General features: G+C 59.3%; 1 protein-coding gene across 4 annotated transcripts; it reads right to left on the reverse strand.

Moving 5' to 3' along the window:
- Positions 1–1,157: 1,157 nt before the first annotated feature.
- Positions 1,158–26,319, reverse strand: CELSR2 (cadherin EGF LAG seven-pass G-type receptor 2). 4 transcript variants are annotated; one of them, XM_013044433.2, is made up of 34 exons: positions 22,992–26,319; positions 17,834–18,481; positions 15,540–15,762; positions 14,998–15,113; positions 14,727–14,815; positions 14,182–14,339; positions 13,641–13,804; positions 13,364–13,489; positions 12,834–13,000; positions 12,253–12,540; positions 11,995–12,169; positions 11,621–11,762; positions 11,333–11,453; positions 10,326–10,509; positions 10,049–10,150; positions 9,240–9,334; positions 8,832–9,041; positions 8,185–8,368; positions 7,949–8,077; positions 7,682–7,862; positions 7,355–7,522; positions 7,141–7,267; positions 6,814–7,014; positions 6,325–6,499; positions 5,926–6,038; positions 5,696–5,775; positions 5,476–5,602; positions 5,265–5,387; positions 4,530–4,657; positions 4,207–4,295; positions 3,906–4,100; positions 3,607–3,777; positions 3,225–3,459; positions 1,158–2,497 (listed from the first exon to the last, which is right to left on the reverse strand). In XM_013044433.2, the coding sequence occupies exons 1-34, from the start codon at positions 26,317–26,319 to the stop codon at positions 2,491–2,493; spliced, it is 8,769 nt and encodes a 2,922-aa protein (XP_012899887.2). In that variant the 3' UTR covers positions 1,158–2,490. The 4 variants fall into 4 exon arrangements, with proteins under 4 accessions (XP_012899887.2, XP_012899886.2, XP_044937883.1 ...); XM_013044432.2 differs by having other exon boundaries at positions 1,158–2,754; XM_045081948.1 differs by having other exon boundaries at positions 1,158–2,896.

The following is a 26,319-nucleotide window of genomic DNA, read 5'->3' on the forward strand; positions in this document are numbered from 1 at the left end:
TCCAGCTGAGTCCTGAGCTGCCATCTGGTGAGCAGGGCCCTTGGTGACCCCGGACAGAACAGACTGAGGTGTGGCCAGCAGATGGCACCTGTGTGTGGTTTGGGAGGCGAAAGGAGCTGCAGCCCCATGTGCTGTTGCCACCTGGTGGCCAGAAAGGGTAAGGCATGTTCCCTGTGCCCTCGGTCAGGCTTGAATTTCATAACCCCCAGCTGCCCTGCCCCCATCCTGCTGCAAACCTGCTTAAGCAACATGCAAGAGACTTTGCCAGCTAGGGAGGAGGCCCACCTGCCACAGCTGCCCTTCTTGCTCAGCTACCTGCTTCCTTCCCTTTGGGCTTGCTTTCTATTTTTCTTTGTGTGCACTCTATCCCCACCCCTCCCCAGGAGCAACAATGAGGGAAGCCAACATTTACTGGCCTCTTACTATGCACTGTGAACTGTTCTAAGCACTTTACATGTGTTAACTCATTTAATTCTAATAAAGGCTCAATTAGGAGGATGCTGTTATCATCCTCATTTTGCAGGCAGAGAAACTACGGCTCAGATAGCTTAAGTCACTGGGTCTGGTTCCAAGGTTTGTGCTCTTCATCACTATCCTCTATGGCCACTGTGTTAACTTCCCAGCTAGTCTACTGACCAGAGCCTTGGAAAACAGAAAACTCGCAAACAGAAAAAGTGTTGCAGAGCACGTAGGTGGCTTGAGTGTGAATTGTTGCTTCATTCCTGATGGGAAAACACACACAATGATCCAGGGGAGTGAAGTCAGAAGGTACGTCATCACTGAGCCACTCAGCCACTCTGCCCTCCCTGTCTCCCGAATTTTGTCCCCAGGACTCAGCCCTGAGGGGCTGAACTGGAAACCTGCCTGCTCTTTGCAGCCTCTCCACTGAAAACATGTCCCTCCTGTCCTGATACAAGGATACTCGCCTGCCGCCTGCCACATCTTCCTTGGACACACCAGGACATGGGCTCTGTGCTGATGAGGCTATCTGGAGAGCACCGCTGGGGTGCTGGTGGTGAGGCTAGCTCTCTGGCCAAGTGACATCCGAGTCCCCTGACCTCTAGGCCCTCCCAGGGCCCTGCCTGCTCGTGTTTTCCAGAGCCTTGCTCAGGAAGCACAGGGCACCCCACAGAAACAAGATGATGGTGCTCAACCCGCACAGAACGACAGTTTATTCAGTGGTATGGGGAAATGAAAAAAACAAACACAAAACCCTACTGTATTTACAGTAACAATCAAACTGTACAATCTGATGGTTAGTATCAAGTTAGCATCCAGCATCTTTGTATTTTTTAAGTCAAGTCATCAGTAGTTAAAAACCAGTTAAATTTTTAACCCTTTGTAGGAATTGCTGAGGGGAGGGTTCAGGGGGAGAATCCATGGCAGAAAAACCGAGCAACCAGCCTTACACGTGAGAAACAGGAACATTTTTTTTTTTTTCCACCCATAGCCTCTTTCTAGCCACCTGCTCCAGAAGAAAGTCAGTGACGAGTGGGGAATACATGCTCAGCGTACACAGTAACTCAAATGAACGGTGGTTGGCAAAACTGGGGTGGCAGGAGGAGAGGAGGCAAGAGATGAGAGCCTGGAGCGAGGGAAAGGGCCTCAACCCCCCCACGCCAGGAATGCTGGGCACCCACCTGATCTGTCATGGCCACATCAGACCCCCTGGGACCGGACATGAACCCATCCCAACATAAAAAGCAAATAAATAAAAATATATATTAACTCTCTCTTCGCAGGGAGCTGAGGATGGGCGTGGCAGAAGGGGAAGAAAGAGGAACAGGACCTGGTCCTTTGAAGAAGAGAGCCAATTCCAAAAAGGGGTTAAAAATAGAACACATCTCGGAGGCCACAGTAATCAGACAAAATGGGATTTGTCTGATCTTGCGGGGATGGCTGTGTGGACCCAGAACCCGGACTTGAGACCTGTGCTTGAGACTTCTGGGGGCAACTGAGCCAGCCCGGGCCTTACTCTTCCTCCCTGTCCCACCCACACCACAGCAAAGAAGCGCAACTGAACACGTGACTGGCCTTCCCCGGGTGGGTCAGGCAGGGAAATGAAGCACTTTTGGGTCAGCGAACTGAGCAAACGCCTGGGCTGTAGCACATGGCCAGAGTCCAGGGAAAGGAGAGGGGCTGGGGTGGCCCGGCCTCCACCCAGGGGCACGGGTTCCCCTCAAAATGTGTTCATGCAGCATTTGGGGATCCGGGGGCGCCGAGTCCTTCTGCCCCCTCTCCGGACGGGGCTTTTTCAGTTCCTGGGAGGGCAGCACAGGCAGGGTGAGGAGTGCCCTTGTCTTTGATGCCCTCACCACACTGAGGCCCGCCGGGGTGCAGCCGGCAGGGCTCGATGCCCTGGGCGCATGTGGCTTTGTCCTTTCCTTTTGGTGATGGCAAATGAGGGGCAGGCCCCCCGAGAGTCCCTCTCTTCCCAGAGGCACAGCAGATGGGAAACTGAGGAGAGGCTGGGAAGTATCCTGGGAGGTCCTATCCTCTTTGGGAAGGGAAAGGGGAGTCAGTTTCCAGCATATAAAAAAAATTAATCCCTGAAGTCATGAAGAGTGGAGATCCTTTTTTAAATTCTTTTTTTTCCTCTTTTCTGAAAAACTTTGTCTTGGAGATGTTGGCCCCAGGGGTCCAAAGTGCAGTGAAAGGGATGGTGGGGGAGGGAGTTGGCACTAGATGGCCTTGGGTGGGGTGGGTGCCCCTCCCGGCAAGGCCCAGGCTCCTCAGATGGACGTTTCGTCGCTGCTGCGGGCAGGCGGTGGGGAGCAGGGGCAGGATAAAGCACAAGACAGGAGTGGGGCATGAGTGCAGCTGGGGAAGGTAAAGGAGCCGCAGGGTGTAGGAACCACCGGCCCAGGGTTAATGCAGGAAGTTAAAGAAGAGAAATCTGGAGAGGCAGAAAGGAAAGTGACAGAAAAGGCAGACAGGGGGTTAGTTGGAGCAGAGAAGACAGCGAGAAAGCTTCCACCAGGAGAAGGAAACAGGAAAGCAACCCCCAGCTCCCCACCCTCCCTCACTTCGCCTGATGCAGGCTGAGCTGACCCCATGGGCCCCCATGGTTTGCGGGCACGTCACAGTAAGGGAGCTGGGCTACACCAACCCATTGGTTCCCCGACTGCCGGCCACAGCAGCCTGGCGAGGCCTGGAAGTGGCTCTGAGCCCAGCCAGGGGCTCTGTGGGGCTGCCCCCTGTCCCACCCAGCCAGCCCCACTCACTCGGAGCCCGACGAGTCCTCATCCACTGTGCCTGCCTTGATACTCATGGCGATGGGCATGACCCCGTTCAGCTGCTCCTGGAGACTCTGCCGGGGAGGAGGGCGGGGAGGGGGCCCGCCCCGGCTGCCCTCGCTGGCTGAGGAGCCCCTAGAAGACCCTGTGCCTTGCTCCAGGGGTAGCCGTAAAAGGCTGCTCTTCTCACTGATGGTGGGCAGACACTTCTTCTTGAGGATGCCTGTGGGCCGGGGTGGGGGGGCAGGCGCCATGAGGAGCAGTCGATGGGTCAGGGAGCTGCCCTAGAGAGCCCTACCAGCCACAAGGCAAATGTGAAGTGGGAGGCTGCCAAATGGGGGACCATGACAGCTGGGCATGCCCCACTCACCTTTGTGAGGTTGGGCAGAGGGGCCTGGAAGGGGGCCAAGGGACCCCTCCCGAGGCAGGACATCTCCATTCTCCCACGGGCGCTCCTCAGAGGCCCCATTGCCACTACTCTCCTTTGCTGTGGTCCCAAAGTCTCCTGGCCAAGGGGCCTTCCCGGGCCCTGGGCCCCCATCTGGTGGAGAAAGGATGTAGATAAGGCCCAGAGAAGGCAGACAACTAGGAAAGTCACCACCCCAGGAGTCCCTGGCTCTCTGCCCTCCCACTGCCCCCTCAAAGGCCACAGCCCTGGCGCTGGCCCACCCTTAGGGGTACTGTGCAAGGGCAGTCTCTCGGCGCCAGGCCCCAGCAGGCTGTCCCAGCCCGGCTCTCCAGGGAAGACGGCCCCTTCCTCCTCCTCTTCTTCCTCCTCCTCGCTGTCTGACGAGTGAGTAGAGGCATAGGAACCACTCTGGTCATCTTCCAGGGATAGGTCACTGTCAGAGTCTGTGTCAGGGTCTGGGAGACAGGGAAGAGATCAGAGCTGACCCACCCACCTCTGCACACCCTCCGCGAAAGCCAGGCAGCTGCCCCCCGACCGGCCAGCACGAGCTTCCTTTCTCACCATGCTGCTGATCTTGACCTTCCAGGAATAGGCTGCCTGGGTCCCCCAGGCCGGGGGGCCCTTGGCCGGGGTTAAGTGTGGACTCTTCCCTGAGAAGACAAGACCATGCTGGAGGGCTCAGCCCAGCCCCTTGCCCAGTGTCCCATTCTTTTCTCTCTCTCCGGGTTCCCAGTTCCTGCCCTGTGCCCCTCCTGCTTCTAATTTAAGTTGTCACGCATGTCAGCTCCCTGTGTGCTATATGACTCCCAGCAGGTGGCTGGCCTGGCCTCCAGCCTGCGTGGTGCTCTGAGCCCCTTGCCAATACCCCGAACCCCAATGCTCACCTCAGCAAAAAGGGGATGTAGCTGGGCTGACTCTTGCCCGAGCGGCTGGCACTGTGCAGAGAGCCGGCTGAGTCTCCATAGGGCTGGTACAGCCGCCCATCCGCATAGGGGCTGGGGCAGTTGTAGGACTAGGCAGGGAACGGAGCGGTCAGTAAGTGGGGGAGCAGGATGAGACGGCCCCAGGATGGGGAATGGAAGGGCCGAGGGAGCTTGCCCTAAGGTCTACCTCTCACATGCCCAGCTCTGGAGGAGAGAGGCCCCATATCTCAGCCACACACAACCCCATATCAGGGCCTGGTAGTGGATGTAGCTCTGACCTAGCTGTGCAAGCCCCATGCACCCTAAGCACCCTGGACTCAGCTCCACGAGACGGCTACCTGGTAAAAGCTGGTACTAGGAATGATCTCCCAAGAGTGGGAGACACAAAATTTACCAAGATGCGCCAGGGATTCTCAGACGTTGGGTACCCATGACTGCATCACTTTTCTTGGCCCCTTCCTGGCCTTGTTCTTCCTAGCTTCACTCCCATCTCTCTTGAGTCAAACCCTTGCCAGCCCCAAATCCTGCTCTTCCTGGGCCACACATACCATTTCCCCAGCCCTTTCTCCTCCTGAGAAAGGATATTGGAGTGCAGAAAGAGTGGGGCACAAAGCACAGAGAACGAGCTCTTTGGGGCCCCTGCCTCTTCCTCCCGGCCCCAGAGCCCTCCATGTCCCTGGCCCCTGGCCCCCTCACCGAGGTCAGGGTGGACTTGGTGGTCAGGGCAGGGTCAGGGCTGGCCTTGCGGCTGCAGGCAAACTTGAGTGCTTTCCGGACCTCCTTGCTAAGCACCACGTAGGAGAGGAGGATGAAGGGGCCCTGGCAGGCAACAGGCAGCAGCTAAGTGCCCGTCTGGGCCCCCACAGCCAGGTCCCACCCCCCACCTCCACAGGGCACAGCCAGGCACCTGGACGCAATTGCAGGCAGCAAAGAGGTAGTGGAAGAGAAGGGTGTCACTGTTGACAGACAGCAATGCCAGCAGCCATGTGGCGCTCAGCAGCAGGAGGACGGCAAAGGAGGGCCGCAGGCCTGAGCTGGAGAGGCGGAGCTGTGAGCCCGGCCCGGAGGCCCCCTGCACCACAGCCAGCCCACTGCCCACTGCCCAGGCACCCACACCCCATACTCACACGGGGCCTTTCTTCTCGAAGCCCTGCCGCTGGGCAGCACAGGAGGCTCGGGCCGCCAAGATGTACAGAAAGACACTCATCTGGCGGGGCAGGAGATTGGGGAGGGGCATCATCAGGGGACAGACAGCTCCTACCCCACCCCACGGGGGCCCAGCAGTGGCACCACTCCTGAAGGGGACCCTGAGGACACACAAAGCCTGCTGGCTCTCAGCCCACTCTCTGACACCTACTGAGACTGCGAAGGCCACAGGACCAGCAAAACTCCAGATGAGCGTGTCGTAGATGGACAGCCAACAGAAGTCCGGGTTCCCATAGCCCTCAGGGTCCAGGCCCACAGCTAGACCTGGGGGTACAGTGACAAAAGCAGGGGAAGCAGTGGTCGGGCCTTGGGAATCAGTCAGGGGTCACGTGGGCTCATGGGGCCAGGTATAGGGGATGAAGGGCTCCACCCACCCTGTGTCCCTGCCGACCTCTCCAGGATGGGGGACCCAGCCCCTGGTGGGAAGCATCAGGGACTGAGAGGAGGACTCGGCTTGGGGCACAGGGGCGTGGATGGAGAGAACATGGCACGAAGGTAGACCCTGGGCTTGGAAATGTAGAGCCTCAGACCGGGAATGGAGTGGCGGTACCTGTGATGAAGGCGGGCACGCCCCAGCCCAGCATGTAGTAGAAGCGCATAGGGCCAGCATTGACGTCGCGCACCTCGGTGAGCGCCCGGTACAGGTGCAGAGCCTCCAGCAAGGCCCAGGAGAAGGTGCAGAGGTACAGGAAGTGCAGCAGGATGGCAATGACTGTGCAAGCAAACTGGGGGCCCAGCCACGCCAGGTCAGTGACCAGGGCACCCCCAGGGCACAGATTCTGACTTATTAGGCAGACAGGGAGGGCCGGGGTGTTGGGTGGTGCTTTGGGAAGTGTGGGCCAGAGAGAGGTACTTCTAGGGTGCCAGGGAAGTGAGGGGGAGCTCGAGAACAGGAAACCGTGGGCTAGGTGTGGGGCTGAGCTCATCGGAGCTGCTGCTGCAGAAGCAGGGACTGGGGCAGACAGCCAGGGAGGACTCCTAGGCAGCCAGGGAGGACTGCGAGCTATGGATGGTTTCTGGGTAAGGAAAGAGGTCTTACAGGGAGGTCAGCCTGGTTGATTCCTAGGAGGAAGACCAGCTGCGCCAGGCCCAGGGCAGCAGTCAGGTTCCGTCGGATGCCATGCTGGTTGGAGCGGAGGGCACGCAGGACTGTGAGGAAGAGGAAGGCGAGCAGCAGGGCAGCCAAGGTGACCCCTAAGGCCACGTAGGTCAGTGTCTTCAGTGGCAAGATCTCCCCATTCTGCAGGGCAGGGGGGCCAGGAGAGTTAGGAAGGGCTGGGCCTGAGCATCCAGCCCAGAGCCCTGGGCCCCCACCCCTAGCTCCAAGCATGCCCCTGGCCCCCCAATCCCCCAATGGGGGTCTAACCTCCCGCCGGGACACATCCATGAGCACGGCGAAGCTTGTCATGTGGTTGCACTGGCAGCTGACATGGCTCTCGTTGCGGAAGACGACCTCACAGCCTCGGGCTGACCAGCCACCAGTGCCGCTGACCCTGTGGGAGGGGAGGCAGAGTCAGGAGATGAAGAAGGGAAGGCACCCAGGGACCTGGCTCTCTGCCCAAAGTCCAGTGCAGGCTCACAGGATGGAATGGTTCCAGAAGACACAGATGGGCTTGGTGCGTTCTTCTGTCTCCAGCAGCCTGAACTGCACAGTGACCGGCTTGTCCAGGGCTCGGGGTAGCAGCTCCTCGTCATCATGGACGCTGATACTCACCACAGGCGTGTTGATGACCGGCCGTTTGGGGACTCTGATGAGGAACAGGTAGGCATACGGTCACTAGGGCCATCTGGTGGCTGAGGGGACACCCTGCAATGCTGGGGGATACCCCCAGCCCCGGCCTCTCTCCATGCTCCTGCACTCACCGGCCCTGCATCCCCACCCCATCCTCATCTCTTCGGCCGCTCACCTCAGGCTGCGCTTGTCTGGGTCGTAGTTATGGGGCAGCAGCCCAGCCAGGGTGCGATAGATAATGACACTGGCCACGGCCTCACCCTGGCTCAGTTCCGGGTGCCGCCGCTGACGCCGGGCCAGCTCCTCAGGCTCCTGGGCCTCTCCAGGGCCCGCAGGCCGGACCATGGTTGGTGTTTCTAGGATCAGGACACTGTCCACTCAGCTGGGCCCTGCACAGATGCCCCAGCCGGGCTCCCAACCCCTACTGCAGCTCCCCACTGACCTCGAAAGACAGAATCAGGCAGAATGACCGTTGTCTCAAGGTCTGGGGGCCGTTCCCCACGCAGCGCCTCATAGCGGGGCAGCTTGGCCCCAGCAAAGTTCCCCTTGTCCAAGCGAACCACAGAGATGACTGGGGAGAGGGTCACAGTTCAGACCCTTGGCCAGGCAGGTGGGCACCCAGCCCAGCAGGCCATGCCGGGGGTTCCGTGCACAAGCCCCGCCCTGACCCAGGCTCACCAATGTTGGGCGTGATGATGGTGAAGGGGTTCAGGTAGGTGTGCCGCATGTTCTGGGCCAGCGCGCTGGCGTAGGCCTCGTAGTGCTGGAGCAGCCAGGCCGTTCCACCCTCCGTCTGCTGGATCAGCTCCCAGTGCCGCTTGTTGGCTGCGTCTAGGAGGGCGCTGCCCACCCGCAGCAGGTTCTAGGGTGGGCGTGGTCACGGTGCTATAACCTGGGGCCTTCGCCACCCCGCCACCTGGCACACCTGTGCCTAGACCAGCCAGGACGACCCATCTGAACCATGCCCCTCCCTCAGACCTTCTCTCCTCCTTCTGCAGCTAAGGGCTTCTGGGCCCTGGTCTAATACCCACCCAGGTATTAGAGGCTGACCTCTCCCCACCGTGGCACAGTGGGCAGGGCCTCTGCTCCGAGGAGCCTGGTCATACCAGGCCCCAATACAAACAATAGTTTCTAATAGCACCTTACTAGAAAAAGGGCTAGAAAGAGATACTCTAAATTCTACAGCTCAAGGGAGCTCCTGGAGGCCTCAGGCCAGCGGGGAGGTCCCTCCCCAAAGGCAGGATGGCCCCCAAGTTGCCCCAGGAACAGGCTCACTCACCATGACCCCCATCTAACAAGCCAGCCCTGCCCCATCCAAGCCCCACCTCGGTGAAGTGCACATCTTGTGTGGCAGACAGCCCAAAGCCCCGCTGGGCGCTCTCGTGCGCCAGCAGCCGTGTGGCCAGCTGGTAGGCCACCTTGACGTCGCTGCCAAAGTAGCCTGCTGTGTGCTGCGTGGCATTGCGCAGAAGCAGGGCCAGTCGCTGGGAGCGCCCAGAGTCCAGGCCCGATTCGTTCCGCTGCAGCCGCTCAGCCTAGGATGGAGCCAGACAGGACAGGGAGCAAAGGAGGTCAGCACAGGAGGACAGAGCTGGAACTCAGGAATAAAAGGGCCCCAGGAAAGGGGAGAAGTGCCACTCCATGTGGAGGCCCCAGGAGGCAGGGCCTCGAGTTTCAGAAGCCCCTCACCCAGGGAGGGGAGAGAGGAGCTAGCGATGAAGAGATTGACTTACAAAGCCCTTCAGCTCTGAGAAGGTGACCGACGTGCAGTTGAAAAGGCTTGGGGGGAGCCATCCCCTGTGCTCATCACAGTGGCGCACGGCGGTCCCTGGGGGGAGGAAGCCCAGAGGGCAGGCCTCAGGAGAGATACAGGAGGCTTCCAGGACCTGCCTGAGTTCCTGGGGTCCAGCACCTCATGGGCCAGAGACAGGAATAAGCCAACAAGGGCCCTGCCCTCCTGCAGCCCAGCTCCGAAGAGGAAGACAACTCTGGAGAACACTAGAGCCCAGACCTCTGCCAGATTGGCCCGAGGGAGGACTCCAGGAGCACGGGGTGTGTGCTCTCAAGACCCCAGCATCGCTGCCCCTATGCTGCCATCAGTCTGGGCTCCCTGCCGCTCTCTGCTTATGAACTCTGATCATCATTGATCCAAGGACCAGCACCAACCCCCATCCTGGGGGGGGGGGGTTGTCTTACACCCAACAGCCCCTAATTCCCAGAATGGCTTCCTTGTGAGTGGCAAGACTCCCATTCCAGGACGTGAGCTGCAGATGGGAACGCTGTTTGATTCCTCTTTGAATCTCTAGAATCCATCCCCATGGCAGGCATGCTGCAGCTTTGTCAGCATTTTTCATAAGAGTTAAAGATAGAGGTGCCTCTCATCCCGGCAACTTTGGGAGCAGAGGAACAGAGCACCAAGGAAAGAAGGGACATGAAATCTCCATAGAGAGATCCCGGGATTTGCAGCCAGGGGCTTCCCACCCTCATCCCAGGGATGAGAGACTGAGTCCACAGTATCACATTCTAGGCTTCCAGCACCTACCAAAGGAGCCTTTGGGGCAGGGGGCAGCAGCAGGCAGCCCAAAGCGGGTACGGGGCCACCAGATCCCAGCCTCGATGGCCCGTGGACAGCTGTCATAATTCACTGCAAGGAAGCACACAGGATCACCCAGAAGCAGCTGTTCCCCGGTGCTGTGCTCGGGCTTCCAGCCCTCTTTCAGCAGTCTCAGGCCTGCAACCAGCCCCTGCTCCTGGCCTCCCTGGCATGCTGGGACCTGGCACACAGCAGGAGAGCCACCGACCCATCGCGGGAATCCTACCTTCACAGCCATTGGTGGTGACCTCAGCAAAGGGGTTGTCACAGCGGTCACACTGGCGCCCAATGACGCCTGGCTTGCATGGACACTGGCCATCCTCGGGGTCACAGACGCGGGACAAAGAGCCCGTGGGGTAGCAGTCACAGAGGAGGCAGGTGGGGCTGCCCGGGGGCCGATAGTGGTTCTCCTGAGAGGGAGGACAGACAACATGGATCACTGGCTCAGGCTCTGTCTCTCCGGGATACTCACGGGTCTTTTAGGCTGTGGCCCCTCTAGAGAGAGGCTTGCTGACTTTAGGTCCCCCCAGGAGTGGTATTCAAAATATTTAGGGGCCCCTGGGTGGCTCAGTCAGTTAAGTGTCTGCCTTCATCTCACATTATGATCCCAGGGTCCTGGAATCAAGCCCCACATTGGGCTCCCTGCTCAGCAGGAGCCTGCTTCTCCCTCTGTCCCTACCCCTACTCCTGTGCACACAGGCTCACTCTCAAACACTCGCTCTCTCTCTTGCAAAAACAAAATCATTTAAAAAAAATTTAACTAGGGGCGCCTGGGTGGCTCAGTGGGTTAAACAGCTGCCTTCGGCTCAGGTCATGATCTCAGGGTCCTTGGGATCGAGTTCCGCATCGGGCTCTCTGCTCAGCAGGGAGCCTGCTTCCTCCTCTCTCTCTCTGCCTGCCTCTCTGCCTACTTGTGATCTCTCTCTGTCAAATAAATAAATAAAATCTTTAAAAAAAAAAAATTTAACTAGTAAAAATTTGCAGGGTAGCCCATCAATAAGACACCACCAGTCAGAGTGGGCTGCAAACAGCCAGTACAGCTGGCCTAGAGCTCCATGGTAAAGTACAGGTCTCGGGTCCCCCCCAAACAGCAGACACAGAAGAGCATTTGGCCACCTGTATCCCCCATCGTAGCAAGAGCACATAGCCCTGAGCCTTCTGTGGGAAGGCTTTCCCAGTGCCTCCCCTCACGGGCCCAGACGGCCATGTGGAGGCCCAGGTCAGGGCAATCACCTTGCAGTGGCACTCGCCGCTTGTCTTGTTGCAGTCTGGGTCGAAGCCTTTGCTGACGTCACAGTTGCATGGGCCACACGTGGGGTGTCCCCACCAGCCTCGGGGGCAAGGTTGGTCAATCCTGCAGAGAGAGGCCCAGGCAGACATGAGCTCCCTCTGCCATGCCTGCCTGCTGCAGCCTCGTGTGACCCTCTGATGGTGGCTGTAGCTCAACCCAGTTCCTAGTGTTCTAAGGGGAACCCCCCCCCCACCTTAGGGACAGGCTGCTGCACTTCTGGGTCCACTCACCTGGTCTCACAATATGGCCCAAGGTAATTTTGGGGACACTCGCAGGTGTAGCCATGGGGGGCGCTGGGCTTTCGGATACACACAGACTGATGCTCACATGGGTTCAGGTCACACACATTAGTACAGTTGTCACCATAGTAACCTAGGATCGTAAAGATGACAAAGGGTCAATCCCTACCCTTCCCTGGCACTTCGTTTAAACCTGCCCTCACTCTGCCACCTTCCACCTATGAACCCTACAGGTTGGCCACAGCTTTGTAGTGCAGGAGACACGGCTCAGAGAGGTCATGTGATTGGCCTTGGGTCACACAGCAGAGCTGAAGTGAGACCCCAGGACGTGCCCACCTGCTCATTTCCCCGGGCCCCTGGCACACCTGGATCACAGCTGCAGGAATAGCTGTCCCAGTCATCACTGCAGTAGCTGTTGGCAGGACACGGGTTCGAGTCACAAGGGTCTGGCAGGCTGCAGCCTGGCTCCACATTGATGCTCTCCCCGCGGCTAGGGTCCAGACCGCTAACCCCCTCGGGCGTCTCGCTTACCCTCACGCCCTGGGAGGGACACAAGCAATGTTGGCCCTCCATGAAGCGGGCCTCCTGATGGAGAGGAGGGGAAGACAGAGGAGACCACCCACCTGCAGACAGCCCCGGAAGCCGCGGGCCACGCCACCGGCCGGCCCCGGCACTCCCCCGACGGTAATGTTGCTCAGGTGCAGCCCATGCAGCCGGGGCCCGAGGTTGCCCTCTGCCCGCTGCTGCCCATAGTCGAAGGACAGGATGGCATGGCCGGGGCCCCCACTGGCTCCTAGTGCCAGCTGTGCATGGTGCCAGTCGCCGTCATTGGCCCGGCCTGGCTCCAGCCGGAGAGACGAGGCCTGCAGCCCTGTGCCCTCCACACTCAGCACCACGTGGCCTTCCCTTAGCTTCACCAGAAGAGAAGAAAAAAGGGTCAGCAGCCTGCCTTCATTGGCTCTTGCAGCACACTGCCCTTCTGCTGGCCCACCAAACCCATCCTCTGGCACCACTGAGGTCCCAGAGGAAAGGGTATTATTTCCCTTGCGGCCAATAGATGGCAGCAGTGATCCAACAACTGGACGGAGCTGCTACTGGCTTGGAAAAAGGAAAGACCCCACCCAGCCCTCTAAGACAGGCCAGCCTGGGAGGCTACCCTGGCCCAGCTCAGGGCCTGCTTGCCCCCTACCCCTCCCTGCTTCACCTGCAGGGTGATGGTGCTGCGCCCCCTGGTGACAGCCTGCAGCAGGACACCGTTGGCCTGACGCGTGCGGAACATGAGGCTGAGGTGCCAGGGCTGAGAGATGGGCAGGGAGAGGCCGTGCCAGGCCACCAGGCTGCTGCCCAGGAAGCGCTGCGGGTTGGCCATTTCTGGGAAGGCAGATAAAGGCAGACTCTGAGGATGGAGTGCCCAAGTGCCCCAGGGGGTGTGATGCTCAGAGGGGCAGGCTCCGCTGGAGGTAGGGCACTGCCTCTCCCAGTGCCCACGCCCCGAGCCGGCCCCGCCCTCAAGAACATTTACCTGTCCAGGGCCCGCCCCACACTGTGCCCAGGCCTGCCTTTGACTGGGCCCTTTGTCTCCAGCGCTACCCTCTCAGGACTCTGCCCAGACACGCTTTTCCGCCCACAGCCCAGCTTGGCTGGGCCCTGCCCAGTGCCTTCCCCGACCCTGCCAGCGTTCCCAGCATTGTCGACAGCTCTCCGGCCTTGGCCGCTGCTGGCAGCCTCTCCTACCCTGAGCACAGCTCTTGCCCCCGAAGCCCAGAGGACACTCGCAGCTGAATGCGTCCCACTGGTTCACACAGGTGCCCCCGTTGTTGCAGGTACTGCTGTCACACACGTTCTTCTTGGCAGGGCAGCCTAGAAGGGAGAGAGAGGGGCTCCCTCGGGGCTCCAAACTGGAAACCTGTGGCCGGAGGGGCCTCTGAAACCCCCACCACGTCCCCATACCAGCACAGCCCTCCTTTCCACCCCAGGCTCTGGGCCTGGCCCCTGCCCCAGGCTCCCATACCAGGCACAGTGCCATTGTTGGCAATGAAGTCGGCCATGTCCACATGCCGGCTGTCCACCTGCAGGTTCCTCATGCAGCCCACAAAGTGCCGAGTGCGGACCGGGAAGCTCTCAGGCAGGTCGGGGACCCCACCCAGCAGCAGGGGCCCTGTCAGGTCCAGAGACCTGGAGAAGCAAAAATGGGGGGTCTTCCGGCTCTTCCTTCTCCCGTCTCCCTGCCACCAGGCCAGGGAGACCAAGAGCCCAAGGGTCCCTGAAGAACAGCACAGGGGAAGGGAGGCACCCCAACCTGGAGCTGCTCTCACCTCACCTCATACCCACCCTCCAGACCCTGCCCTAATCCCCTATTCTTGCCGCTTCCACCCCCCTCCCCAAACCCCTGTAGAAGGCTGAGCAGGGGCTAAGGGAAGCAAGGGGAGGGAGGGCCTTCACCTGGATTGGTTTCCATTTCCAGGCCCCCTCAGGCCCACTATCTCAACCTGCCCTCCCTACCTGGTCCCACACTGCGCCCCATGCCCCAGCCCTCCCCCCACCCCACTCACTTTTTGCTGCCCCCCTGGGTGCCCTGGGCAGCACAGGAGTAGTTGCCCAGGACAGCTCCAAAGCGCAGGGCCACCCCCGTGTCACAGCCATCCACAGTCACCACAGCCACCTTCTGTTCCGATGGGCCCTGTGGGAGCCCCGTCTGCCCTAACAGTGGCTGTGGACAGAGATGGCAGACAAGGAGAACCATGAACAAGGAGCTCACAAGGTTCACGGGCCAGGCACAGAGACACCAGCACCTGCAAACACTCTTTTGTACACACGTATTTGAGTGTATACACACATGCACATTCAGTGTGCTCACAGGACCTACGTTCTTACCTGCCTTCCTCAACAGTGTCTGGAGTCCATGCCTGTCTAATAGGACATGGAGCATCGAGCACCACAGTGGTAAAAGGGGAACGGCCCAGCCTACCCACCTCCCTCCCTTTCAGCCAGAAGTGCCATGACCAGCCGCCCAGCCCCTAGATAAAGCACCACCTCAGTCTGAACACCTGAGGCAAGGACAGAAGCTACTGACTCCCTGACCCCCTCTGACACCCACCTTATTGTAGTACTTCAGCTGCACCGTGTGCCACTGGCCATCACTGACCCCTCCAGGCACGAATGGGGACACGGTGGTGGTCGACTCCCCTGGGGAAAGGACCCAGGTGAGCTGGGACAGCAGATGAGGGCTGGGAATGGGGAGGGTATGCTCGTGGTTGGGACCGGACCCAGGTTTGGCTGGGGGGAGGTGTGTGTGTGACTTGGGATCAGGGGTCAAGACACCTAGGGCCTTTGGGAGATGGACAAGGACATGCGGCAAACGGGGTCACCTGCAGAGAAGGTGAGCTGGACCTGCTCCTGGATCACCTCGAGGGCCACAAAGTCATGCTTCTCGTTGAAGCGTCCGTTGTATAACAGCAGCCCGTCACGCTCCTTGGTGGCGAACCTGAGCGGGAGTTGAGGGTAGGGGGCAGGGAATGGGGCACCTAGCTAATCCCAAACACTCCAGCCACCTAACTAGCTCCTGATCCTACGCAGAACCCTCTAAAGGGCTGACACTGTGGCCCTTGGCTCCATGGGCCTTGGAGCTCAAGTGTGGACGATGAGCCCACACCGGATCTGAAACCAGACCCCTGACCCCATGGCTCCCCACCCTTGAAAGTGGGTAGGAGGAGCAGTCAGTGACCCGGGTGGGTGAGGAAGGGCTGCTGGCACAGTGCACAGGCAACTCAAAGTGCTGACCTGGCTCTGCCAACAGCCTCCTCCCAGCACTTTCGCTGCCTGACCTCTTACTCTGTCTGTAGAAGGGGAGCCACCCCAGGCTCCCACCACACTCCCTCACCGTCCCCCCCCCCAGTGCCCAGCCACTCACGAGAGGGCCAGGGTGAAGTGGAAGCGCTGGCGCAGGCCACGGAAGGTGATGAAGGAGCGGGCAGGGAAGCTGCGTGTGGTCACTTGGCAGTAGGGCTTCTCGAAGTCTCCAGACGGGCAGTCGCACTTGAAGCCACCCACCAGCAGATTGACGCAGGTGCCCCCATTCTTGCAGACACCTGGCGTGCAACGGCCTGAGCGGGCACTCACTTCACAGTGCTCACCTGGGCAGGGGGAAAGGCAGGGTAATAACCAAGTGCCCGAGAAGGTGGAGGGGAACTGGGATGCCTCCCTGGGGCCTAGCCATAGCTCCGTCAACACTCCCAAGTTCTCCCAAGCATCCTCATCACCCTCCCCTATACTGCTGCCCTACAAGTTCTTGGAGCTCCCAGGCCCTTCTGTACTCCTATTTGGGGCTCAAGCGCACAGGTCTGCCGGTTCCCCTGGTCAGAAGGCCCAAGTCCTAGTAAGCCTCTGGTGTCACAGCTACTGAGCAAGCTGGGGGGAGTTCTGTTCCCACAGGAGTGAATGTGCCTGAAGGAAAGAGCTTGCAGGACACCAGGGCTGGCAACGAACCCTCTTCCTCCCTCCCTCCCACTGGTGCTTTTGTCCCTGTCAGGCGCCAAGATCAGTATCCCCACTGCGGATGAGACTAGGCTTCCACTTGGATTGTCAGAGTTCTGGGTGGAGGGGGGGGGTAGTTGGGGGTGTGTGAAGCTGGGGACTCTCAGGAATGGGGCAGAGAACTCCCACCCTGGGCCCTGGGGTCCAGACTGAGGCCCTCTGTGCACTTGGGAGATGCGACAGAGGGGGGAACGGAGCCTTGGGAGCAGACCAGGATTTTAGTGGAGGAGCTGAAAATTCCAACAACATCAGATGGAAAATCCACCCCTTTCTCTCCCTCCCCATTCCCAGATTCTAGAGATAGGTTCTCAGCTCCTGTGCCTAGTGACTGGCTCTTGTTTCCATGGCAACTGTTGTTCGCCTACTCTAAGCCCCCTCCCCATCCTCTTGGACAAAGACTCCCCTCCCATCCCCCAAGCCCTCCCCTTCCTTCCACCCCCACCCACAGCAGCAGCTGAGAGGAGTCAAGTCTGGCAAGTTCTGGGCAGGAAGATGCAGCAGGGAAGGCGGCGGGGTCTGCCTGCCACTGCTGGCAGAGCCAGTGGGCATGGCTGTGAAGGAGAAAGAATAAGGCCTAACCATCTAGGAAGGAAGGGCCCAAAGAGGAGAGGAGAAGGGGGTGTCCTGAGGAGAAGCAGGATCCTGCAGGGGCAGGAGCACAAAGCAGAGTCAGTGAGCCTACCGGGGAGAGGCTGGGGAGGGGATGGGGATGTGTAAAGACCCAGGTCACAGGCCCACAGGAAGGCCTCACCCTTCTTCCAGCACCTGAGCAGGAGTGGAGCTCTTCTGCTCAGGGTCACTCAGGTACAACGACTTTCTGAAACAATCCTGCCCTGCACCCAAACCTCTCCGGTTTCTTCTATGCCATCCCCTCAAGGCCTGGGAAGGAAACCACAGCTTATAGCCCAAAAGGTGACTCTCAGCAATGGCGGAGACCAGGACCAGGCCCCGCTTCAGGGTTAGTTAAGCTGTGGGGTGAGACTCAGAACAAGTCACCTGATGCCAGGGGTCTCTTAATATTTCTTTTTCTTTTTTTTTTTTTTTTATTAAAGATTTTATTTATTTATCAGAGAGAGAGGGAGAGAGCGAGCACAGGCAGACAGAATGGCAGGCAGAGGCAGAGGGAGAAGCAGGCTCCCCGCAGAGCAAGGAGCCCGACGTGGGACTCGATCCCAGGACGCTGGGATCACGACCCGAGCCGAAGGCAGCTGCCCAACCAACTGAGCCACCCAGGCGTCCCAACCAGGGGTCTCTTAAATCACAGCCAACACCTTCCAAAGACTAGCTCTTTACATGTATTAAGTTAATTAAATTAATCCTTACAACCGTGTTATGATGTAAGTAGATTCATTATCTCCATTTGAAAATAACTGAGACACAGATTCAGTAATTTGCCCAAGGTCGTGGCAAAGCTGGAATACAAACCCAAGCGGGCTGCGTCTAGAGCTGGTGCTGGCCTCACTTGCGCTGCCTGAGATGGGGGGTGGAAGGCGAACTCTGAGAAGAAGGGCTCCCCCCCCACACACACTCCTTTCTCCCCAACAGGTGTAGAAAAGCAATTCAGATCTGCCTAGGGCCAGGGTAACCTCTACCTTAGGAGGCTGCCCGGCCCTAGGCCAGGTCTGCGCCTGCGCTGTGGTGTCAGCCCTGCAGGCCCCGCCCCCAGCTCACCTGTGTAGCCGTCGCGGCAGAGGCAGGTGTAGCCGCCCTCACGGCTGCGGCAGCGCCCGTGGGGCCCGCACGGCCGTGAGTAGCAGAGGTCCACCTCAGTCTCGCAGTAGTCTCCCGTGAAGCCAGGCGGGCAGCGGCAGCGCAGACCTCCGACAGGGTGGATGGGCCGGAAGAGCACGGAGGAGGAGGCGATGAAGGGCGCGGAGGAGTCAAAGCGCAGCACCGACACACAGCGCATGTAGTTCTCGCAGGGCTCGCGCAGGCAGATGTTGTCGTCGAAGGGCAGCACGCGCTGTGCCGAGATGGCCGTGAGCAGGCTGCGGTTGAGGTACAGGCGCTCCTGCAGGTCCTCAGAGGGCAGAAAGGGCGGCCCGCCTCCGGGCCCCGGCGGCTGGCCCACGGACAGGCTGACATTGAGGATGTGGCCGCCAGGGGCATCGGTGTCCCGCTGCACGTTGAAGACCACCACGTGGTCTGGGGGGGTGGCCAGCGTGGCCGCCACCGCCTGGATAAAGAGCCCCAGTAGGGGGGAGAGGAAGCGCTCTGGCGACATGTCCTCTAGGCGCAGTGTGATGCTGTGTGTGAGCATCTCATCCGTGATGATGGTGACACGCAGTGCACACTGGGCGGTCACACTGTGCACGCCGTCTGCAGAGAAACGACATGGGTCAGTACCTGACGTGGAGCTGGGGAGGGCGGGGATGCCAAGCCATAGACCTAGCACTGGGTAGGAGCGCCCCGAGAAGGGAGGGGGAGCTAAGATCTAGCCCACACACCCCTGCATTGCTCAGTTGCCACAATGGACTCCCTTTTCTAATCGGCAAAAGGGGCCCAAGAAACTACATGTATGCCACCTGTAGACAAGTCACACCTTGAGGGATCAGCCCCCACAGACACTTAGAGGGAGTTGATTTTCAGAAGTTCTCTTTGCATACTTTCCAAAACCCTCCGTTGTGAAGAATGGTGCATTTTTTAATGTTTGTGCACCTTTTCCTTGCCCAAGCTGTGAGTCTGGCTCCCTTATACCAGACTGGGCTTCCCTGCACAAGAACCCGATTTTGCCTATGTCTTACCTTTCTATAGGGCCCAGAGCACCACGAGATATCCACAAAATCATCCTACCCCCTCCGCCTCTATATCTCAACACTACCATACCCCTGACCCTGTCTGTGCTCCCTCCTCCCCCACCAAAGCAGAGTGGGGGGTGAACTGGGTCAGTGGGCCACCCAGTCCCCCTCCCACTGAGCCCCATAGCTGCTTGGGCGCAGGCCTACTATCCCCATAGCAACGCCCCACACAAAGCATTCTTCCTGCCCAACTCTCCAGGCTGCCGAAGATAGCCCGGGGCGGGGGGCTCACCCCAGGAAATCCAGCTGAGCCACCTACCAGAGGCTGCAGCACCCGTTGCCTGATGCTGTGAGGGATCTGGGGGGCAGTGGTGACAGGGTTGGGCAGCTGTCCAATCTGAAAGCCCAGAAGAGCCCCACTAGGCTGATCCCTCCTCTGGCCGTGGGCCTCCAACTATTCATCGCCCACTTGGCTCACACATCGTACCCGAATGCCTGCCACACCTGTGGGCCACACACTCACTTATAAACAGCCAGGTGCTAACACACTCTAGTGTCTCACTCCACCCACACTCTAAGCCCAGAAATTCCGTACACACCTGAATGCACATATACATGGCAGTGGATTTTGTTTAGCTCTGAAATGAAAGCTGGAAGCCAGTGGGGAGGGGGAAATGGCTTGGCAGGGCTCTAAAGGGTATTCATGTTTTTATTTATTACAATGTCCTACACATAGTAGGTGTTTAGTAAATAATGAGATGTTGATGGCTCCATAGTGAAGAAATGGTCTTTAAAATACAGTGGGGTGAGGACAGGGGGGCGCCTGGGTGGCTCAGTCATTAGCATCTACCTTTGGCTCAGGTCATGGTCCCAAGGTCCTGGGATCAAGCCCCACATAGGGCTCCTGGCTCAGAGGGAAGTGTGCTTCTCCCTCTACCTCTCCCCGCAACTTGTGCTCCCTCTGTCTCATTCTCTCTCAAATAAATAAAATCTTTTTAAAAAATAAAAAATAAAGCACAGCAGGGGTCCCAAGTTGATGTTGAAAAGGGCTCCCTGGCAGGAACGGGTCAGGAGATGGTGTTTCTGGGGTGGGGTGGGAGTGAGAGAGGAACCTGGGAATAGATTCTGCTTCTATGCCACGCCTATTTGAGATGGCTAACTACCCCTGGCAGCTCAGTTGAGCCTGGGAAGGCTGAAGGCAGAGACCCATCTAAGCCCCGTTCTCAGTCCACCCACCTGCCCTCCAGCCTCATCACCTGAGACTGCCGAAGCCCACCAGCTCTCGCCAGCAAGCTTGCTTGTCATTACCCACTCCTGCTCCTCCCATTCCTGTCTACAGCCACCGAACATTCTGTGCCTTCCCACCTAGCCTACCCAGATACCACGCCACAGTCCTCCTACTTCTCTCACCTCCCCAAGCTCACCTACTTTAGGAAGCCTGCCCAGATCGATGACCTCAGGCTCTGCTTCCCTCCTTTCAGACTACCCTGTACTGGGGTATGGAGCTGGCACAGGCCTCTTGTGTACTTGGTGCCTCTGCCCATTGATTCCTTGATGGGATAGTCCCTCCAGGCAGAAAGTGGCCCAAGAGTCCACACAGTGCCCCTAACTGATTAGGGAAGGGAGGAGGCAGTCAAAGCCCATGAATGAGAGAAACCTCACCAGCACTCAGCCCTGGGAACAAGCGCTCCTCCCTGTGCCTCCCCTCGGCAGTCCCAGGCCCCGCCCATGCCCCTCACCCAATGTGTCTCGTTGCTTCCCATCTGGTCTACCATCTGTGGCCACCTGCCCCCTCCTCTGTGGTCCCCCATCCCCAGCAATCAACGTACTGCTCAATCCTTGCTCTTTGTTCCTCTCCCCTGCCTTGACCTGGGTAACCCCTCAGTTGCCCAGGCAAGGTGGGAAGAGGGGCCCCAGGTCCCAGACTGTGGCAGAATCAGACTCCAAGCCTCTCTCCCCTGGCAGATGTGCCAGAGGAAGCTGTAGGCCTGGATAGGGTCTGCTGCTCTGGGAGCTGACTGGACCGTGCACAGGAGCTCCTGTGTGTCCCAGGAGAGTAAGAAAGAGGCAGGGAGAACTGGGGCTTCAGGAGAGCCGTCCAGCCAGAGCTGGGGCAGCGTCAGCCCCAGGGAACAAGAGAGGGGGAAGGCAGAGAGGCACAAACGTGGAGACTGAACAGGGGAAAACAAAGATCCAGGAAAAAAGCCAGCAACGGAGAAACTGGGAAAGGAGAGAGCCACACAGATCAGGAGAAGGCCACAGAGAGGGGCAGAGCAGGAGGGCCCCTATGGGCAGGGGCAGGGGCAGGGGCGGGAAAGAAAGAGAGACAAAGAACAAGAGAAGGGAAACAAAGAGGCAGTGGGAGTCAATTCCCCCTCACCCCAGCCTCCCTGAACTTTAGGGTTGCCGTGGTGACTGCCTCCAAGGGTCAGGGCCGAGGGGACAGGATGGGGCCGGGGCTCGAGGGCCAGCCTGAGGCCTTCCCTCCTGTTCTAGGGGAGCTGTCCTCAGGGGCTCTGTCCTGGTAGGAGCCTGCAGGTTGGGCGGGGCCTCCTCAGTGTCCTGCTACTCGCACCCAGGACAGGCTGTGGGGAAGACAAGAGGAAAGGCCCCTTCTTTTCCATCCCTCCCTGCTGCTTACTTCTCCCAGCACAGAGAAGGAAAGAAGATCCAGGAACTCCAGCCCTTCACTTGCTCCTGGAGGGAAACTGAAGCTTCAAGAGGCACAGAACCTTGTCCATGACCTCTAAAAGCTCACATGCCTGGGTTCCCAGGGCCACCTGAGGAGTGGGGCAGGGGAGGCACCTGTCCGGGAAGGACCCAGAGCGGGGAGGGGGCTGAACCACACCCTGCATCCCACATGCCTCTCATTCCCCTCCAGGCCCAGACTCTCTGGGGTGACAGGAGTGCCAGACTCTTCTCTTCTATCCCTCCCTGATGTGTCTGGAGTGGGGTACCCTGGCCTACCCATCTGCGGGGTGCCCGTGGTTCCCAAGCTTGGGGAAGGGACTCAGCAACCTGGGGCTGGCCCCCTCCTTGCCACTCCCCATAGCTGACGGAGAAGACAGAATGCCGCCCCCACTCAACTCTCCTCCCCCAGTCCTCTGTCCAGGGAGTCTGCAGGCTGAGCGCTTGGCCAAGCAGCAGGAATGCCCAGCCTGGGTCCTGGCCAGGCTCCCACGCCCCAGGACTCTGTTCTTTCCCCACCAGAGCAGGGGGCTCTACCCTCAAAGGCCACCAGTCCCTTTGCTTATCCTGGTCCCACACCCCATTCCCTGAGCCCAGACTGGTCACAGCCAGCAAAGAAGGCCCAGCATCCTCCAAACAGCTTGTGGGGTGGCAAGGGGGCCCAGGAGGCCTCAGCCTGCCCCTGGCTTCACTGCAGCCCCTCCCCCAAGCTGGACCCCGAACAGTGGCCTCTGACAGTGGGGTCTGTTTGGACAGAGACAATAAGCTCTGGCTTCACTTCCTGCTGGAGCTCTGAAGGGGTAGCCAGGCCAGGCTCTTTCTGCCTGGAGGGAAAAGAATGCACTAGACAAAGTCCCCCTCAGCCAGTCTGGGGCTCAGCCGGGAGCCAGAAGGGGCCAGAAGAGGCCCGACTGCGGGGTCCTGACCCCTTGGCGGCAACCCTGTGCCCCAGCGCCCTCCGATCTGTCAGAAGGCTGTTATGAGATCACAGGAATACCCTGCCAGGCATGAAGGGGTGCTGAGGGGGCGGCTTACCTCCCCCTCCCACACAAACACACCACAGCCTTCTCTACCCCTCCCCCAGCTCTCCTGGCCCCCCAGTTCTCCACGCGCCTTTTTTCACAATCTTGGCAGCCATAGCTAGGGCAGCCTCGCAGCACTTCCCCGCCACGTCACACAGTGGTAGGCAGGGGGCAGCCAACCAAAGCAGTCCAGCCCAGCCCAGCCTGGGGCGGCAGGCGGGGCCCTAGGATTCCTAGGGCTCCTTCCCAAGCTGCTCTGGCCCCTCAACCTCTGTGCCAGGCACTGAGCAGAGAGGCAGGTCAGCAGTTCCTCATTGGACAGCTGCCCAGGCCCTCCCCCAGGGGTCACCCCCACCCGATGCCACCTAGGCCCTTCCTTACCTGACACCAGCACACTCATGATGGCCTCCAGAGGACGGTTGTTGTCCAGTGCCCGGCTCAGCCTCAGCTCGCCTGTGGAGGCATTGAGCAGGACCAGGCTGAGTTCATTCCCCCGCTCAAAACTGTAGGTCAGGCTGTCTGAAATGTCAGGGTCATGGGCAGGCACGCGGCCAATGGCACCCCCAGGGAAACTGCTTGAACGGTTGGTGACGTAGTTGTTGAAAAGGATCTCAAAGTTGCCCAGCACGGGTGGGTTGTCATTGCGGTCAAGCAGGCGGACGTGGACTGTGGCCCGGCTCACCAGGGGAGCTGACGTGGCCTGGATGACCAGGATATATTCGGGCCGGTCCTCATAGTCCAAGTCCACCAAGGCAGTCAACTCCCCAGAGAAGATGTCCAGCTGGAAGACCTCAGGGATGTTGCCCTCCACGATCTGGTACATAATCTGGGCATTGGTGCCTTCGTCGGGGTCAGTGGCTGTGACGCGGGCCACAGCCAGGCCAATGGGGCTGTTCTCTTCAACGAACACGTCAAACTCGTCCTGCTCGAAGACAGGTGGATTGTCATTCACATCCAACACGGTGACCGTCACTTCCATGGGTGTGCGGGCTGGAGGCATCCCCTTGTCTACCGCATATGCCCGCAAAACATACTGGGCCACATTCTCACGGTCTAGCCTCCGAAGGGTTCTCACGATGCCTGACGTGGACTCTACGATGAAGTCACCATCTCCATCATCACCCCCTTGGAAGGTGTAGAAGACCCTGCCATTAAGGCCAGAGTCACGGTCAGTGGCTGAGATCTGCAGGACACTGGTGAAGGGGGGCACATCCTCATAGACGCTGCCCTGGTAGGAGTCACGCAGGAACTGTGGGGCGTTGTCATTCACATCATTCACCAGGATCTCCAGGTAGGTGGTGTCAGACTTCTGGGGGATGCCATTGTCACGGGCGGTGATGGCCAGGGTATAGGACACTTGGTCCTCATAGTCTAACTCAGCCTGGGTGGTGACAGCCCCTGTGTCGGCATCAATGCGGAACTGGGGGATGCTATCCTCCATAAAGTAGGTGATGCGGGCATTCTCACCTGTGTCCTCATCCGTGGCGCTGATGAGCACCACCGTGGTGCCAGCGGGCCGGTCCTCATTGACGTTCACTGTATAGTGGGAGCTCTGAAAGACCGGACGATGGGTGTTGGCATCTGTGACATTCACTACCACCTGTGCCGTGTCCTGCCGCGTGCCGTCAGATGCTGTGACCGCTAGTACATATTGCCGCTCAAGTTTGTAGTCCAACGGCAGGGCAAGTGACACCAGACCACCACCACTCTGGCTGGTGATGGAAAAGCGGTTGCGGGTATTGCCGCTGGTGATCTGGTAGGTGATGACACTGTGGGCATCACGGTCCACAGCCGACACTGTCACCACGCTGGTGCCCACGGCCGCATCCTCATTGAGTCTCACAGTGTACTCTGGTTGGGTGAAGGTGGGGTTGTTGTCATTGACATCTAGGATGGTCACGCTGACACTGGCTGAAGCAGTGAGCATTGGGGTGCCATGGTCCCGGGCTTCTACCCCAAAGCTATAGAAATCCACCTCTTCCCGGTCCAGCTCAGCTGCGACAGAGATCCAGCCTGTGCCATTGTTGATGGCAAAGGGGAAGTCATGTCCAACCCCAGCAAGGCGGTATTCCAGGCGGGCATTGTCACCTGCGTCAGCGTCGATGGCTTGGACATGGAGAACCAGGTAGCCTAAGGGGACACTCTCCAGCACAGTAGCCTGGAAGGGCGTGCTGACAAAGATAGGGGCATTGTCATTGATATCCAGGACTTGCACTGTCACTAGGCCAGAGACATTGGAGAGCGGGGGGCGGCCGCCATCTTGTGCCCGAACCCGGAGGGTATACTCCTTGGTTGTCTCATAGTCAAGAGGGCTCACCACGTCCAGAGCCCCAGTCTGGGCATCCAGATAGAATTGTCCCCGAGCATTGCCACTCATGATGCTATAGTGCACCAGAGCATTACTGCCCTTGTCTCTATCCGAGGCTGTGACGCGGAGTACTGGGGCCCCCGGGGTCACATCCTCGCGCACCTGGACCACATAGCGCTTCTCACTGAACTGAGGGGCATTGTCATTGTCATCCTCCACAGACAGGAACACAGCAGCCGTGGCGCTCCGTGGTCCTGGGTCCCGACCCTGGTCACTTGCCTCCACTGTCAACTGATAGGATTCTACCTCTTCCCTATCCACGGGGCCACGGGTTCGGATCACCCCAGAGCGAGGGTCAATCTCAAAGACTTCTGAGGGGCTGCCGCCAGGCCCCTCCAACAAGCGGTACAGAATATTGGCATTGGGAGGGGCATCACCGTCTGTAGCTCTGACAGTGAGCACCTCATAGCCAACCTCCAGGTTCTCCCTGAGGCTCTCCTTGTATTCCTGCTGCTCAAAAACAGGGTCATGATCATTGGTGTCTGTCACCAAAATGGTGAGTGTGGCCAGGGCACTGCGTCGGGGCATGCCGTGATCCTGCGCCGTGACCCTGAAGACGTGGGTGCTCTTGGTCTCCCGATCCAGCTCTTCCGCCGTGGTTACAGCGCCGGTGATTGGGTCCAGAGAGAAGAAATGTTTGGAGCGGCTATCAAAGAGGGCATCCATGGTATACTCAAGACGGCCTGCCTCACCCTCATCTGGGTCAATGGCCCGCAGGGATGCCACCGGAGTTCCAGCTGGCTGGTTCTCAGGCACTGTGGCCTGGTAGCTGGGGGGCTGGAACTGGGGGGCTGTATTCACATTCCTTTTCCAACGCCCGCCCATGGACTCTTCTGTTGACCTTTCCCCTGCCCTGAGCCCTGGGGTCTGCATCAGCTTGCAGGACTGGCATCTCAGCCGTGGAGCCTTTAAGCACGGGTGTTCCTGGGGCAGGGTGAGCTTGCCCTGTGGGGAGAGGTGGCCTCCAATGCCCAAGAGGCGACAGCTCCATGGGCAGCCTTCAGGGGCTGGCGGCAGAGGGATGTGAGCTCCGGATTCTGGACACCAGACCCTGAGACCGTCGTGGTGGGGCACCAAGTGGCCAGTCAGCTCTGTCCCTGCATCCCTGCAGCGGCTGGTGTAGAGCCAGAGGTTGGAAGCTGAGGCTGGACAGAGCCAGCCCACGGGGGCACAGGCCCCTGAGGAGCCACGTCCCCCGGGCCCCAGGGAACGACAGGGCCCCACTTGGTCTCCCAGCAGTGGCGGCAGCAGCAGCAGCAGTAGCAGCAACAGCGGCAGCAGCAGCGGCGGCGGCGGCGGCAGTGGCGTTGGAAGGGGGGCGCGGGCTGCCCGGCTCTGCAT

Source organism: Mustela putorius, unplaced genomic scaffold (assembly GCF_011764305.1).
Source record: "Mustela putorius furo isolate JIRA1106 unplaced genomic scaffold, ASM1176430v1.1 tig00000585_pilon_pilon_pilon, whole genome shotgun sequence".
Taxonomy (NCBI): Eukaryota; Metazoa; Chordata; class Mammalia; order Carnivora; family Mustelidae; genus Mustela; species Mustela putorius.

Bases quoted from the DNA above. Each gene is read 5' to 3' on its own strand.
- CELSR2 (XM_045081948.1), bottom strand. From the start codon at position 26,319: ATGCAGAGCCGGGCAGCCCGCGCCCCCCTTCCAACGCCACTGCCGCCG. The intron at 8,078-8,184 runs GTGAGCCTGGGT...CCCTCTCCCCAG, and splicing joins CATCATCACGCCCAACATTG to TCATCTCTGTGGTTCGCTTG. The intron at 6,039-6,324 runs GTACCGCCACTC...CTGTACCCCCAG, and splicing joins CGTGCCCGCCTTCATCACAG to GTCTAGCTGTGGGCCTGGAC.